Here is a 16,171-nt window from a genome sequence, read left to right on the forward strand (position 1 = left end):
AGAAATAAACTAAGTATAAAAAACCACAGACTCTCACGACCTCCTATCTATATTGAGACTTGCAAGAGAATGACTGGTAATGGCAGTTAGGGGAGGAGCTATATAGCAGCTTTGCTGTGGGTGGACTCTTGCAGCTTCCTGTTGGGAAGGAGAATATATCCCATAAGTAATGGATGATCCGTGGACTGGATACACTTAACAAGAGAAAGTTTAGTTTCATTTTAGTAATGTGTGCAGCCATGTTGAAACTAAGTTATCATTGGTTAAGAAATCTTATCTGATTTCTCTTGCTGAGGCCAATTAGGAAGTGTTTTAAATTAGCTGAAAAGTGACACTCTCATATGGTTTAGTGTTCCTTTAAAGCCTGGGACCATTTGCCACAAAAATAAGTCCAGGCAGTCCTGTTAATTTGTAGTTTTTATTTTTAGGGCACAGAACTGTGAATACAGTAACAGTGATCATTTTTCTTGGGTCTGGAATGTAGAATATTAACCTCTAAAGTGCCAAAGAATGCCACAAGACATCTGTGACTGCAAAGCAAGTTATTTAAAGCTGCTTTTTAAAACCATTCTGCTGAAAAACAAATAAGCATTTACAAATTAGAAATATTTATAATTATTTTAAAGGGATGTAGGGACAGGCTGAACTGATCTGACACACAGTCTCTATCACCCAAAACAACTTGTGTTAACTCCTCTAAAATAATTAGGTGTTCTGAGTTCAAATGGACCGCATTAGGGTACACATTCAAATGTCTTAAAAATGTTTATTTACCAAATGCAAACACCCACACATTTTAGTTATTTCCATAATGCATCATGTAGAAATGGATTCACACAAACTTACAAAGCACAGATTAAAAATGCATGAATATACTATTAAAAGGTTTGCAGACAAGATAAAGAGATAAAAGTACATACAAATTAAAAAGTTTAATGACTCAGATAGATCATGCCATTTAATTTCTGCTATTAAATGTACTTTGTTTTATTTGTATCCTTTGTTGAAAAGCATACCTAGGTAGGCTCAGGAGCCCTACTGAGAATTAGCTACTCATTGGTGGCTCCACACATACAGTATGCCTTTTGTCATTGGCTCGTCAGATATGTTTATCCCCTTTCTAGGGATTAAACACAGTTATATGCAAGCAACAGTGCAACAATAACATTCTCTACATTAGAGCATTGTCTTTTTACTTTTTTATGTCAATTTAAATGGACTGAAAACCCCAACATTTTATTTCATGATTTGGTGAGAGCCTACAACTTTAAACAACTTTCCAATTTACTTTAATTATCAAATGTGCTTCATTCTCTTGTTATCCTTTGCTGAAGGAAGAGCATTGGACTACTGACAGCTAGTGGAACACATCGAGCTAGCCAATCACAAGAGACGTGTGCAGGAACCAATTAGCAGCCAGCTCCCACTAGTGTAGGATATTCTTTTTAAATAAGGGATACCAAGAGAACGAAGCACATTTGAAAATAGAAGTAAATTTAAAAGTGTCTTAAAATTACATGTTCTATCTGAAACCTGCAAGTTTAATTTTCCTATCCCTTTAAACACTAATTTATAATTGAGAAGAGACCACAAAGGCAGATTTACCATAGTGCAATGTTACTTGCGCTAGTGGCCAAAGAAATGTAAAGAATGTCACACGTACACACCAGTGTTTTCCAATTTTAATACTCAGGCATAAGAGTGACCAGACATTGGGAAAAGTTATGATTAACTACAGCTGGTTTCATTTCAATTTAGCATTATAACCACAAGCCTCAAGCAGGTAAATCATTAAAGGGATACTAAACCCAGATTAGTTATTTAACGATTCAGATAGAGCATGCAATTTTAAGCAACTTTCTAATTCACTCCTATTATCAATTTGTCTTTGTTCTTTTGCTATCTTTATTTGAAAAGCAGTTATGCAAAGTTTAGGAGCCGGCCCATTTTTGGTTCAGCACCTGGGTAGCGCATGCTGATTGGCGGCTAAAAATTTGGGTTTAGTATCCCTTTAATGGGGCATGATAGTGAAAACTGAAATAAGCATTATTGTATTTCAATTTTAGATAGAAGGATTTTTGCACTGCTCTGGAATTAGCAAAAAGTTAGTTAGTAGAGCTATCGTCGTTTCAGGGCCATATTCAAACACAGCGACTGGTGTTTAGTGATGATACAAGTCCGCTCAAGCTCTCCATTTGTAATTGCCACTTCACTTATTTTTCTGTTTGTAGCAATGTTATGCATTGTTGCAAACACCACTGATGTCGTAGCGTGCAAAAGACATGTGCACACTCCTGAGCCTCCAATGAGAGACTACCTAGGTTTACTCTTCCACAAAAGGACACTAACAGAAAAAGTATATTTTATAACAGATGTAAATAGATGACATTTTAATTTGGACTTAAACAATGGGACAAAATAAAATCTCCCTGCAGCTTAAAGTAAATAAATACATAAATGAATAAATAAAATATCAGATTAAGTTTACTTTACTTACCTAGTCCGAGGCAGGAAACTCTTAAACCAGATTTGCCAAGATTTCTGGAAAACAGTTAAGATGAATATTAAAACAATGTAATTCAACATATTGCCAAAGTAAATAAAGTACACGATTGTTAAACCATTAAATATATATAAAAAACAATAACCATTAATTACTTTCAGCACAAAACAACTTAAAGGGACAGTAAACCTACCAAATAATGTTATAAAATTCTGCACATAGTGCAGAGTTATATAAGATTAGCTTAGCGCCAGCTTTCTAAAGCAAAGGACTGCAGAGGTATTTTACTACGAAAACTAATTTTACAGAACGCCGCTCCTGGCTCTACTGAGCGGGTCTATTTTTTCCTAAGCGCATTGCGGGTACGCTGTCTAGTCACAGCGCGCCCAATCGCGCCATTAAACTGAATGTAGCTAGCTCCTGCTCTGGTTGCGGGAGCGAGCTACATTCAGTTTAATGGCGCAATTGGGGGTGCGCTGTGACTAGACAGCGTGCACGCGATGCGCTTAGGAGAAGAAAAGAAAAAAACAGACCCACTCAGTAGAGCCAGGAGTGGCGTTCTGTAAAATTAATTTTCATTGTAAAATATCTCTGCAGTCCTTTGCTTTACAAAGCTGGCCCTAAGTGAATGTTATATAATTCTGCACTCTGTGCAGAATTATATAACATTATTTGGTAGGTTTACTGTCCCTTTAAAGGAAACTTCCAGATATGGTTGCTACTTCAGCCATGTCCAGGGGTGCAATGTATGTTCCCCTTCTGCGCATCCTGCAACATGCATAACTCATAACTGTCCAGGAAAACATGAACATATATATTTTTTTAAATAAAACTCCAGTATGTGAAGTCACAAATGAATGCTTACACAGTATGCACGTGCTTGAGTTACAATAACGTATACTTGTGCTATGCAGCGGCTCTTCAGAGATCCGTTCCACAAGGTTCATGGTTCAGATAGAGAATGCAATTTTAAACCAGAGAACGAAGCAAATTAGATAATAGAAGTAAATTGGAAAGTTGTTTAAAATTATATGTTCTATTAGAATCATAAAAGAAAAAAATGTGGGCTTCATGTCCCTAACAAAAAGGCAAATGAATCCTGATGTAAAAACCTAAATTAAAAAGTGGTGTGATAGCACAATATTGTAAACCTGCACTTAAAGGGACATGAAACCCGATTTTGTCTCTCTCATAATTCAGATAGAAAATACAATTTTAAACAACTTTCTAATTTACTTCTATTATCTAATTTGTTTCATTCTTTTGGTATCATTTGTTGAAGAAGTAGCAATGCACTAATGGTTTCTAACTGAACTCATGGGTAAGCCAATCACAATCAATATATATATTCAGCCACCAATCAACAGCTAGAAACTAGGTTCTCTGCTGCTCCTGAGCTTGCCTAGATAAACCTTTCAGCAAAGGATAACAAGAGAAGGAAGCAAATTAAATAATAGAAGTAAATTGGAAAGTTGATTAAAATTGTATTCTCTATTTGAATCGTGAAAGGAAAATTTTTGGTTTCATATCCCTTTAACAAATTTATATAAAATGTGGGAGACAACCAGAAAAACATAGGACTATGTTAAACATAATTTAATTTAAGAATCAATAGGTTTTTTTTTTATAATCCAAACGCTTGTGCAGTAATTAAAAAAAGTAAAAAAAATAGGAGCAAGGATTTAAATTCAATTTGCAGTGGCTGCTGGGGCTTGGGACTTGCCAAATACTATAACGAATATAAATATTATTTATTTTAAAGGGACATGATATTTAAAATGGTTTATCTTTTCTACCTAAAAGAGAATGTTTCAAAATGTTTCAAAACAGTTATTTTTATTTAAAAGAATAATGGATATCACTGTACTAAAAAAAAAAAAAAAAATTTGTCTTCTGTGTTGTTTCTATAAAACAGTAGAGTTCCAGGACTTATATTTCGTTTTTACTTAAACTATTTCAGCCAAAAATATTTTTTAAAATATGTTTAATACCACTCTTCCATATATAATTATATGATAAAACATTTGAGTAAGGCCACAGATTTATCGCTTGATTGTACAAGAAGGTGAGCTTAATTGTAAATAAAATTGAACATTTATTGGGAAAAAAAAGCTATAAAAACAACCGTGCTTTAAACATCTTCAGAAATCTTCCAGCATTAGTTTACACGTCTGACGTGTTTCAGCATTCTGCCATACTTAAACATAATCACTTAAGCAGCTTCACATTTTTAAAATCACAAAACCTTTTTCACTTAAAGGGACATTGTACACTAGATTTTTCTTTGCATACATGTTTTGTAGATGATCCATTTATATAGCCCATCTGGGGGTGTTTTTGTAAAAATGTATAGTTTTGCTTATTTTAAAACAACATTGTGCTGATTTTCAGACTCCTAACCATGCCCCACCGTTTTAGATGTATACTAATGTATACAGACTTTAGATTGCTTCTGTTTTCATCTTTTCATGTGCAGGGAAGGGCGGAGGGTCTGCTCTCAGCCCTTTTCAGTGGGTGTCCAACCTAACCTCATCAATAGTACTAAATTGTGAGCATCTAAGTACGTTTTCTTTATAGCAGTGTGTATTGCATGCAGTTAAATGAAAATTTGTGTATACTGTCCCTTTTAAAAACATATTTGGTACTACCTCTTTATAATGCTAGTGAAAGATTAAGCCTTAATATGACACAAACTTGAGACAGAATCATTATTTACAAAGTAACAATCTATTATACCTGTAGGTAAATATAAACTACATTATACTATTGAGCTGTCAGTCAAGTTTTGTTGTTGTTTTTTTTATAATAAAAGTGTGTTAAATATTGTATCACCATTGTACTTTTATCATATGTACGGACAGCACTGCGGAATTCATTGGCTCTTTATAAATAAAGTATAATCATAAAATATTAATAAATACTGTACTAACAAGGGATATGCATAAGTATCTATTCACTGATCCCTTTGAATATGAATATAATGTTGTTGTTTTTTTTAAAGAGGAGCATTTCTTCTTTCAAACATTTGCTTACATTAACGACTTGGGCAGGAATCCATAATATATCTTATGAATTAAATATGGATTGTAGAATCTTCTAACTGCACCTCTGTCTGATTTTTTACATCAGACAATCAGCTTATCTTGCATTAAAGGGATATGAAACCCAGTTTTTTTTCCTTTCATGGTTTACATAGAGCAGGCAATTTTAAGCAACTTTCTAATTTACTCCTATTAGCAATTTGTCTTCGTTTTCTTGGTATCTTTAGTTGAAAAAACAGTAATGTAAGCTTAGAAGCTGGCCTATTTTGCATCCAGCAGCTAGGTTGCACTTGCTGGTTGGTGGCTTCATTTAGCCACCAATAAGCAAGCACTGTCTAGGTTCTGAACCAAAAATGGGCTGGCTCCTAAACTTACATTTCTGATTTTCCAAATAAAGATAGCAAGAGGGATATGGCTGCACCTCACAGACGAGGCCCACACTAGGCCGAAACGTACGTCTGGGGTTTTGCTGTTTCTCTCGTTCAAAGAGGTATTGCCTGGTATTTCGGGGCTGGACTGTACTGTGAAGTCAGGATCAGACTGATATGCTTCAGGAAAGTTCTTCTCTGTGAAAGGCACACGTTGAGCAAAAAGAGGCTGCTTCTTGGGTGGTAACTAGTCATAGAACAAGCTATTAGGCTATTGTTCGTTCCCAGGTTGAGCGCTTCTCTCTTTTTATTTATGCAAAGATAGCAAGAGATTGAAGTAAAATTGAAAAATAGGTGCAAATTCGAAAGTTGCTTAAAATTGCATGCTCTATCTGAATCATGATAGTTTGATTTTCATTATCCCTTTAAGATAAGATGTTGAGTTTTATTTAAAAAGACGTGAAACACAAATTCTTTCACGATTCATATAGAGCACACAATTTTAGGCAACTTTATAATTTACTCCTATTATCACATTTGCTTCATTCTCTTGTTATCACTTGTTGAAGGAGCAGCAATAGCCATACCAGTTAGCTCCCAGAGCCTACCTAGGTATCTGTTTTAGCAAAGGATATCAAGAGAATAAAGCAAATTAGATCATAGAAGTAAACTGGAACATTGTTTAAAATTGCATGCTCTGTCTTAAAGGGACATAATACTCATATGCTAAATCACTTGAAACTGATGCAGTATAACTGTAAAAAGCTGACAGGAAAATATCACCTGAGCATCTCTATGTAAAAAAGGAAGATATTTTACCTCACAATCTCCTCAGCTCAGTAGAGTTAGTTCTGTGTAAAAAGTTATACTCAGTTGCTCCCAGCTGCAGGTAAAAAAATTAAAAAAAATGAAGAAATGAATAGCAGCCAATCAGCATCAGCAGTGCTGAGGTCATGAACTCTTACTGTGATCTCATGAGATTTGACTTAACTCTCATGAGATTTCATAGTAAGCTTCCATTACCTGATTGGTGAAATAATATGAGAGTGCACGAAGCTCATCCTTTCAGTTGTCCCGGGACAGACACACTAAAATGCTGCTTAGAAATCCTTTACAATGGGAGGTGGCTACTGAGGAACTTTTGAGGTAAAATATCTTTCTTTTTTACATAGAGATGTTCAGGAGATATTTTCTAGTCAGCTTTTTACAGCTATACTGTATCACTTTCAAGTGTTTAAACATTTGGGTATTATGGCCCTTTAATGATAAAAATGTTATTTTGACTTTGGCGCTTCTTTAAATTTGCATGTATCATTTGTTTTGGGCAATCCCTGGTCAGTTATAGTAGTTTACAGTTATAAAAACAACATGAAACAAAAAGTAGCAAATTGGGAAGTTATTTAAAATGGGATGCTCTATTTCACTCATGAAAGAAAAACCATTCTGTTTCATGTCCCTTTAATTTCTACATTAGAAAAAAATAAATAGTACACAAAGGATTGAAAGCTCCAAAGCTTATAATTTAAAGGGACATGAAACCCAAAATTATTCAGATAGAACATGCAATTTTAAACAACTTTCTAATTGACATCCATTATCAATTATTCTTTGTTCTTTGGTATCTTTTGTTGAAAAGGAGGGATGTATGCATAGGAGCCCGCCCATTTCTGGAGCACTATTTGGCAGCAGTTTTGCAAGAATGCTATCCACTTGCAAGAGCACTAGATGGCAGCACTGTTTCCTGCCAAATAATGCTCCAGACACCTACCTAGGCATCTCTTCAACACAGAATATCATGGGAACAAAGCAAATTTGATAATAGAAGTAAATTAGAAACTTTTTTCAAATTCCATGTTCTGTCTGAAACACAAAAAGAAAATTAGTTTTTTTACCCCTTTAATTAGCAAGAGAACATAAGAACTTATTTGACTAGATTCAATAAAACCCATTTGTAAGACTAATATCTTATGGGGCGGGGATGCCACAGCAATCAACTCAAATTGTGAAATGTATAAATACACATGGCTAGATTACAAGTGGATCAAATTTTCCTTGTTTGCGGGAGCGAGATAATTAACCAGCCATTACAAGTGACTGGTTATTGCTACCATGAGCTCACGATAGCTATTAGCAGGGCCGCCACTAGAAATTTTGGGGCCCCTGAATCAACCATTGATTAGGGCCCCCCCCCCCTCCTTTGACATGTGCAATTTTTGACCAAGTGACTAAAACGTATATGCACTTAATTCTTAATTGTCTATTTAAACTTGGAAATGTTGTAAAGGTAGTAACATACACTGAAACATACACACACACTCACACATAAGAATTCACATATAGACACTCTAGCAGACACGCAAAGAAACTCAGACACAGACACCCAAACAGACACTTAGCACTGGTTTACATTGACCTGACAAGTAATGAGGTAAACTACAGTTTTGTAAAAAAAGGAGATTTAGAAAACAAAATATGGAGTTCTGATTATCTTTTTGTAAAGGAAGATGACAACTAAATTATGACAACAGCATGCAGTGGCTGAAAGGAAGGGCCCTGAACTGCCTAAACAATAATTTAAAGGTTAAATGGTGGATTGGTTACTTCCGGAAAGGTCTTGTTAGTCTCAAAGTCTGTAGAAAGATGTGAATAATTAGTAGTAAGGTCAAAATGTCCTAAAAAGGAACAGACAATGGACACACACACACAAACTCAAACTTGCCCATACACCCAAGGAAACACAGACAGAGACAGCCTCAGAAAACACACAAAGACATACATACATACACACACAGAGACACCCACAGAAAACACACAAAGACATACACACACAGAGAGACAACCACATAAAAAAAACACAGAAAGACATACATACACACACTCTCACTGACACATCCACAGAAAACACACAAAGACATACACACAGTCTCACAGAGACACCCACATAAAACACACACCCTCACAGAGACATCCACAGAAAACACAGACATACACACCCACCCTTACAGAGGTATCCAGAGAAAATGCACAAAGGCAAACATACACACACCCTCACAGAGACACCCACAGAAAAAGCTCAAAGACATATGCACACACCCTCACAGACATCCACAGAAAATGCACAAAGACATACACACCCACCCTCACAGAGAGACCCGCAGATAAAAAAATACATACACACTCATAGAGACACAAACCAAAGCACAAAGACATAAACACAGACACCCACAGAAACACTCACACGAGGAAACAGTTATGCCCCTTGCATTCCCTAAATCAACAGTGTGTGACATGCATGATAAAATTTTTTTTAGAAATTAAGAGATCACTTTTTAAAGAATCATATTTGTAAATGTGCAAACAAAAATAATTCTGTGAATTCAAAATTGTACATTAATGAGCTGGGTAGATGGCTAGATGAAGAAAAGTACCTTTAAAACGTTGACATATGTTTGTTTGTTTTTTCCCCATTTTCCCCAACCTAGAGCACCACTTCAAATATAGTGTACAAATTTTCCCATCTGTCAGCTGTACTTATGGATTTTGAAAATGCTGTACTCTATATGGTCTTGGTGGGACCATAAGCTGTGGTACTCATACCATTAGATCTGGTTAAATGCAGGATTTAGGCTTGTTGGTATGTATTTCAAAATTAAGTCAGCTGTAGTGTAAACTGAACAGTTTTAAGTTAACCTGTCTCATTTCAAACACTGAGCAATCTTAATCTTAGAGTATAAAATTTTATGCAGATGTAAAAATCTTAGATAAAATGCCTCCTTGCATCTGGAAAGTCCATGCATAAAGTAAAGGGGCAGTAAACTGGAATGTAATATATATATATATATATATATATATATATATATAATGCAAATCTGCCAAAAGGGCATCTACCATTTGTGTATTGAGGAGGAAACATTTCTGCATGGTTTTAGATATAGAATTTCTACAGCATTGTCAAACAATCGTAAATACACTGCTGCTAAAAAAAATATGTTTTTATCGACCCCTAGCCCAACCAAACAACTACTACCACACTGAAGTTACAATCCAAAATTGCACAAAGAAATAAAAAACATTTGCTAAGTAAGTCCTACCTCCTCTGCAAATGAAAGTGATCTGCCGTCTGTACAAAGTGCCAAGTCTGTCTCACACTGCGCATAGTGGTTTAGTGCACACTAAGAAATCATCTCAAATGCTAATACTTTACTCTGTGTAATAACATTTCCCATGCTCAGTTAGCACTCTGCTGTAGTACCCACTGGTGGCTGCCCAAATTTTTTTTTTGTTTTTTTTTGTTCTTGCCTCATGGGGCCCCCCTGGCTCATTGGGCCCCTGACAGGAGTCACCCCTGTCACCCCCTGATGGCGGCCCTGGCTATTAGCACTTATAAAATGAACCAGAGATCAGATCTAATACAGCAGAGAGCAGATAAATCTGCCCCAAAATACTGTCTAGTGTAGTTTATTAAAAATAAAGACGGTAGCATCTTTATTTTTTAATAAATCTACTGCACTAGGCAGTATTTTGGGGTTAAAGTTGGTGGGAGTGGGGTGTTTGCACTGTAAAGGCATTTTTCAGTGCTGGTTTTTTTTCTGTCTATGGGAACTGTGTGTTCCCTGTAAATATATATGTATTTGCTTATATACAGTATATATTTATGTGTTAATATGTGTATGTACACATAAATATATACGTACATCAGCATATACATATATATTTATATTTGCTTCCATCGCTGCGCTACTTACCATCCAGGGGCGGACTGAGACCAATCAGGGCCCCGGGCAAAAATTAGAGAAAGGCCCTCACTGTCTCACATTGACCCAAATTTATTCAAATATATGCCTCCCAGCTTTGCCCCCACCAAGCCCCCTAAACTTCAGGACCCCCAATGTCAAGGGCCAGAGACAGGGCCTCCAGGGCCAGACCCCATACTCACAGACCGCAACAGGACCTCCCACACTCTAGGGCCCCCAAGCAACAAATCCCATATCTAAGCAGAAGGCCCCCACTAAACCCACACTTAACCGTTTAGTTACTGATAGGGAAGCTGCAAACCCCAGCTTAACCAGGAGCCATGGAGATGCCATTTGTGGGCCCCCTACATGCTGGGCCCTCGGTCCAGGTCCTATTTGACAGGCTGATCAGTCCGCCCCTGTTACCACCTTCGCTGGTGCTGAAGTTCTGATGCCATCTCTGATGGCATCAGAATGAGGTTCCCACAGGATCCTATAGAAGCGCACTTTTGTTAGCGCAATGCTTCCCAGCGATGCGAACGCTAGGTTTCGTTCGCATTGCTGAAAACTTGTAATACCAGAGCACAAATATTGCTTTTATCAAAGCGATATTTAGCACTCCACTTGTAATCTGTCCCACAGTTATTTGTACGCGTGCGTTATTAACGACATGAGTTAAGCTGAATTATAATCAATGAGGCTGCATCTGTCTCGTCACGTCTTGGCAAAAATAATGCATTCCTGTGTTAAGGATACCGGCATCACCAAATAATTTTAAAATCTTACAGAATAAATTAATTTAAAAAAAATTAAAAAAAGTAAATTTATGCTTACCTGATAAATTAATTTCTTCTATGGTACGACGAGTCCATGGATTCAACCTTTACTTGTGGGATATTATCCTCCTGCTAACAGGAAGTGGCAAAGAGCACCACAGCAGAGCTGTCTATATAGCTCCTCCCTTAGCTCCACCCCCCAGTCATTCGATCGAAGGTACAGGAAGAAAAAGGAGAAACTAAAAGGTGCAGAGGTGACTGAAATTTAAAATAAAAAAATATATTCTGTCTTGAAATGACAGGGCAGGCCGTGGACTCGTCGTACCATAGAATAAATTAATTCATCAGGTAAGCATGAAATTACTTTTCTTCTATAAAGGTACGACGAGTCCACGGATTCATTCTTTACTTGTGGGATACAATACCAAAGCTACAGGACAAGGATGAACGGGAGGGACAAGACAGATGGTTAAACAGAAGGCACCACTGCTTGAAGAACTTTTCTCCCAAAAATAGCCTCCGAAGAAGCAAAAGTATCAAATTTGTAAAATTTGGAAAAGGTATGAAGCGAAGACCAAGTCGCAGCCTTACAAACAGAAGCATCATTTTTAAAAGCCCATGTGGAAGCCACCGCTCTAGTAAAGTGAGCTGTAATCCTTTCAGGAGGCTGCTGTCCAGCAGTCTCGTATGCCAAACGGATGATGCTTTTCAGCCAAAAAGAAAGAGAGGTAGCCGTAGCTTTTTGACCTCTATATTTTCCAGAATAGACCACAAACAAAGAAGATGTTTGACGGAAATCCTTGGTTGCTTGCAAGTAAAACTTCAAAGCACGAACCACAGAGAAGGAACAACAATTTCCTGATTGATATTCCTATTAGTAACAACCTTAGGAAGGAATCCAGGTTTGGTACGCAAAACCACCTTATCAGCATGGAAAACAAGATAAGACGAGTCGCATTGCAACGCAGATAGTTCAGAAACTCTTCGAGCCGAAGAGATAGCAACTAAAAACAGAACTTTTCAAGATAGAAGCTTAATATCTATGGAATGCATAGGTTCAAACGGAACCCCTTGAAGAACTTTAAGAACTAAATTCAGACTTCATGGCGAAGCAACAGGTTTAAACACAGGCTTGATTCTAACTAAAGCCTGACAGAATGACTGAACGTCTGGAACATCTGCCAGACGCTTGTGCAGTAGAATTGATAAAGCAGATATCTGTCCCTTTAAGGAACTAGCTGATAGCCCCTTCTCCAATCCTTCTTGGAGAAAGGACAAAATCCTAGGAATCCTGATCTTACTCCATGAGTAGCCTTTGGATTCGCACCAATAAAAATATTTACGCCATATCTTATGATAAATTTTCCTAGTGACAGGCTTTCGAGCCTGAATCAAGGTATCTATGACCGACTCAGAGAAACCCCGCTTGGATAAAATCAAGCGTTCAATCTCCAAGCAGTCAGCCGCAGAGAAACTAGATTTGGATGCTGGAACGGACCTTGAATCAGAAGGTCCTGTCTCAGTGGCAGAGTCCATGGTGGAAGAGATGACATGTCCACCAGGTCTGCATAAGAAGTCCTGCGTGGCCACGCAGGTGCTATCAAAATCACCGAAGCTCTTCCTGTTTGATTCTGGCAATCAAACAAGGAAGGAGAGGAAATGGTGGAAACACATAAGCCAGGTTGAACAACCAGGGTACTGCTAGAGCATCTATCAGTACTGCCTGAGGATCCCTTGACCTGGACCGGTAACAAGGAAGTTTGGCGTTCTGACGAGACGCCATCAGATCCAATTCTGGTGTGCCCCATTGCTGAATAAATTGTGCAAACACCTCCGGATGGAGTTCCCACTCCCCCGGGTGAAAAGTCTGACGACTTAGAAAATCCGCTTCCCAGTTCTCCACTCCTGTGATATAGATTGCTGATAGATGGCAAGAGTGAGTCTCTGCCCATCAAATTATTTTGGTAACCTCTATCATCGCTAGAGAACTCTTTGTTCCCCCCTGATAATTGATATATGCTACAGTCTTGATATTGTCCAACTGGAATCTTATGAATCTGGCCGAAGCCAGCTGAGGCCACGCCTGAAGCGCGTTGAATATCGCTCTCAGTTCTAGAATATTTATCGGGAGGAGAGCCTCCTCCTCCTGAGTCCACAAACCCTGTGCTTTCAGGGAATTCCAGACTGCACCCCAGCCCAATAGGCTGGCATCCGTCGTCACTATGACCCATGCTGGCCTGCGGAAACACATTCCCTGGGACAGATGATCCTGTGACAACCACCAAAGAAGAGAGTCTTTGGTCTCTTGATCCAGATTTATCTGAGGAGATAAATCTGCATAATCCCCATTCCACTGTTTGAGCATGCATAGTTGCAGTGGTCTGAGATGCAAGCGAGCAAACGGAACTATGTCCATTGCCGCTACCATTAGTCCGATTACCTCCATACACTGAGCCACTGATGGCCGAGGAATGGAATGAAGAGCTTGGCAGGTGGTTAAAATCTTTGATTTCCTGACCTCCGTCAGAAAAATTTTCATGTCCACCGAATCTATCAGAGTTCCCAGGAATGGAACTCTTGTGAGAGGGATAAGTGAACTCTTTTTTTATGTTCACCTTCCACCCGTGAGATCTTAGAAAAGCCAACACGATTCCTAGTACTTAGAGTAAGGCAAAGAGAATGACTGGGGGGTGGAGCTAAGGGAGGAGCTATATAGACAGCTCTGCTGTGGTGCTCTTTGCCACTTCCTGTTAGCAGGAAGATAATATCCCACAAGTAAAGGATGAATCCGTGGACTCGTCGTACCTTATAGAAGAAATACAACAGTCCATAAATACGCAAAAGTTAATAGTGAAATAAAGGGGGGAAAAAAAACCTTTGGGAATTTAGAAATCACAAGATATGACGATGGGACAATATACTCTACAGTCTTTATGAACTCCGGGAGTTGAGCTGAGTTGTAAGTGAAAAATTCTGACTACGCCTTTAGAACACCCCGGAACACCTATAGCTGAAGTTGAATTGTTTTATAGCAAGGATTTATAAGAAAAAATAATTTATTACACAATATCGTAACAAGGCTGAAGGTTTGTACAATAGGTTTAAAAACCCTGGTATAATCTTGTCCACAGACAATCCAGCATTAGTGACTGGCACTTCACATTAGCATTTGAGTGCCCCTTTTTTTGAGCAAAACTTTACAAAATTCAATGGTCTAACATAACCTGCATAAATTAAAGGGATATGAAATCCAATTTTTTTCTTTTATGATTCAGATAGAGTATGTGATTTAAAACACCTTTCCCAATATATTTCTTTTATCAATTTTTCTTTGTTTCTTTTTTATCTTTTGTTGAAAAGCAGGGACGTATGCTTAGGAGCCGACCCATTTCTGGCAGCAGTTTTGCAATTATGTTATCTCTAGGTATCTCCTAGGTATCTCTTCAACACAGAATATCATGGGAACGAAGCAAATTATTTGCTCAGTCTGAGTCACAATTATGTTTTTTATGGGGTTTCATATCCCCTTAACAAGACAATCACCAGCCATCAAATTAAAGGCACATTAATGCATTTCAAAATCGATTAGAATCACTTTATCAGTTTTTTGCGTGGGTCCTAGCTTTTCTTGTGTGCTCTACTCATCAATCATATGGCTGTAGGCAATATACTTGCATATCCATCCCTTGTGCAAGCACCAAGTGCATGAAGCCTACTGTCATATGTTTGGGGGGGTACAAGTAAAGTTATTGCTCAAACATTTCATAGAAGCAGTTTTGAAAAATTAACCATATAATAAAACATATTGAGGTAGCTGACTAACAAAGCATAAATAGTTATAAAACTCCAACTAAAATTATTAAATAGTGTGGGTATATTACAAACATATAATTGGTTAAATACGTATAAATACCAGTTATCAAATTTAAAGCAATATTAAACTCAAGTTTTAATCTTCCTTTTTAATTAACGAAAATAAAACAATCCAATGTGCATTATTTATTTTGCCTGGTTTTGCTGTTCAATACCTGAATATTGTTTTAGTTTCACTACATACAGTGAGGTTTAAGTATGGTGAAATGTCATCTGAACCTGCAACATTCTACACAGAGATTGGCTAATTCAGAGCACAAGCTCATTCCACGTTTATTTCTTATCAGTTATCACATACCTCCCAACATTTTCTGGAGGCTTTTAGGGACAGGGTGGTGAGGGAGAACTTGAGAGCAGTGCTCCACTGATGTTTGGTGGGGAGAGCCGTGTGGTGAGGTGTGGATGAGTCAAGAATATCATGGGCAGGGTTGGGCAGAGTCAGACATCTCATGGGTGGGGCTGAGCCTGGTAGTCCCTACAAACCGGGTTGTGAGAACCCCACAAGATCTGGGATGGTTAATTAGCCACAGCAAGAGAAACTAGGAACTTGTATTCCCAGACCTTTCAAGATGTATATCCTTCAGCTGCCGTTGATTTGCAAAACTTTTGAAATTGTACAATTATAGTATTATTTTAAATTGTTCTTTTGCCAAGCAGTGATTAATTAGTGCTATATAAGTTAAATGTCCCTTTAAAGGTAGGTCAAGCAGATAAGTTACTTAAAACAATATTATAAAAACGCTTAGACCTCTTAAGTGGCAAATACAGAACAGCTAACTCATTTTTAGTGTGGTTACACATTTAAAGGGACAGTAAACATGTTTACCCTTATTCTGAAGTATGTGCACAAATACTAAAGAATAGTCAGCAACTCACC

The 16,171-nt window shown here is 37.6% G+C and overlaps 1 protein-coding gene across 6 annotated transcripts in view; it reads right to left on the reverse strand.

The window, feature by feature from the left end:
- KCNAB2 (potassium voltage-gated channel subfamily A regulatory beta subunit 2) overlaps positions 1 to 16,171 on the reverse strand; it is a 676,769-nt gene that overhangs the window by 158,450 nt on the left and 502,148 nt on the right. For all 6 annotated transcript variants that reach the window (XM_053690401.1, XM_053690400.1, XM_053690403.1 and 3 more), the window contains one exon: positions 2,498 to 2,541. In XM_053690401.1, the coding sequence (XP_053546376.1) occupies positions 2,498 to 2,541 (44 nt within the window). The remainder of the gene's footprint in view (positions 1 to 2,497; positions 2,542 to 16,171) is intronic.

Source organism: Bombina bombina, chromosome 8 (assembly GCF_027579735.1).
Source record: "Bombina bombina isolate aBomBom1 chromosome 8, aBomBom1.pri, whole genome shotgun sequence".
NCBI classification, from domain to species: domain Eukaryota; kingdom Metazoa; phylum Chordata; class Amphibia; order Anura; family Bombinatoridae; genus Bombina; species Bombina bombina.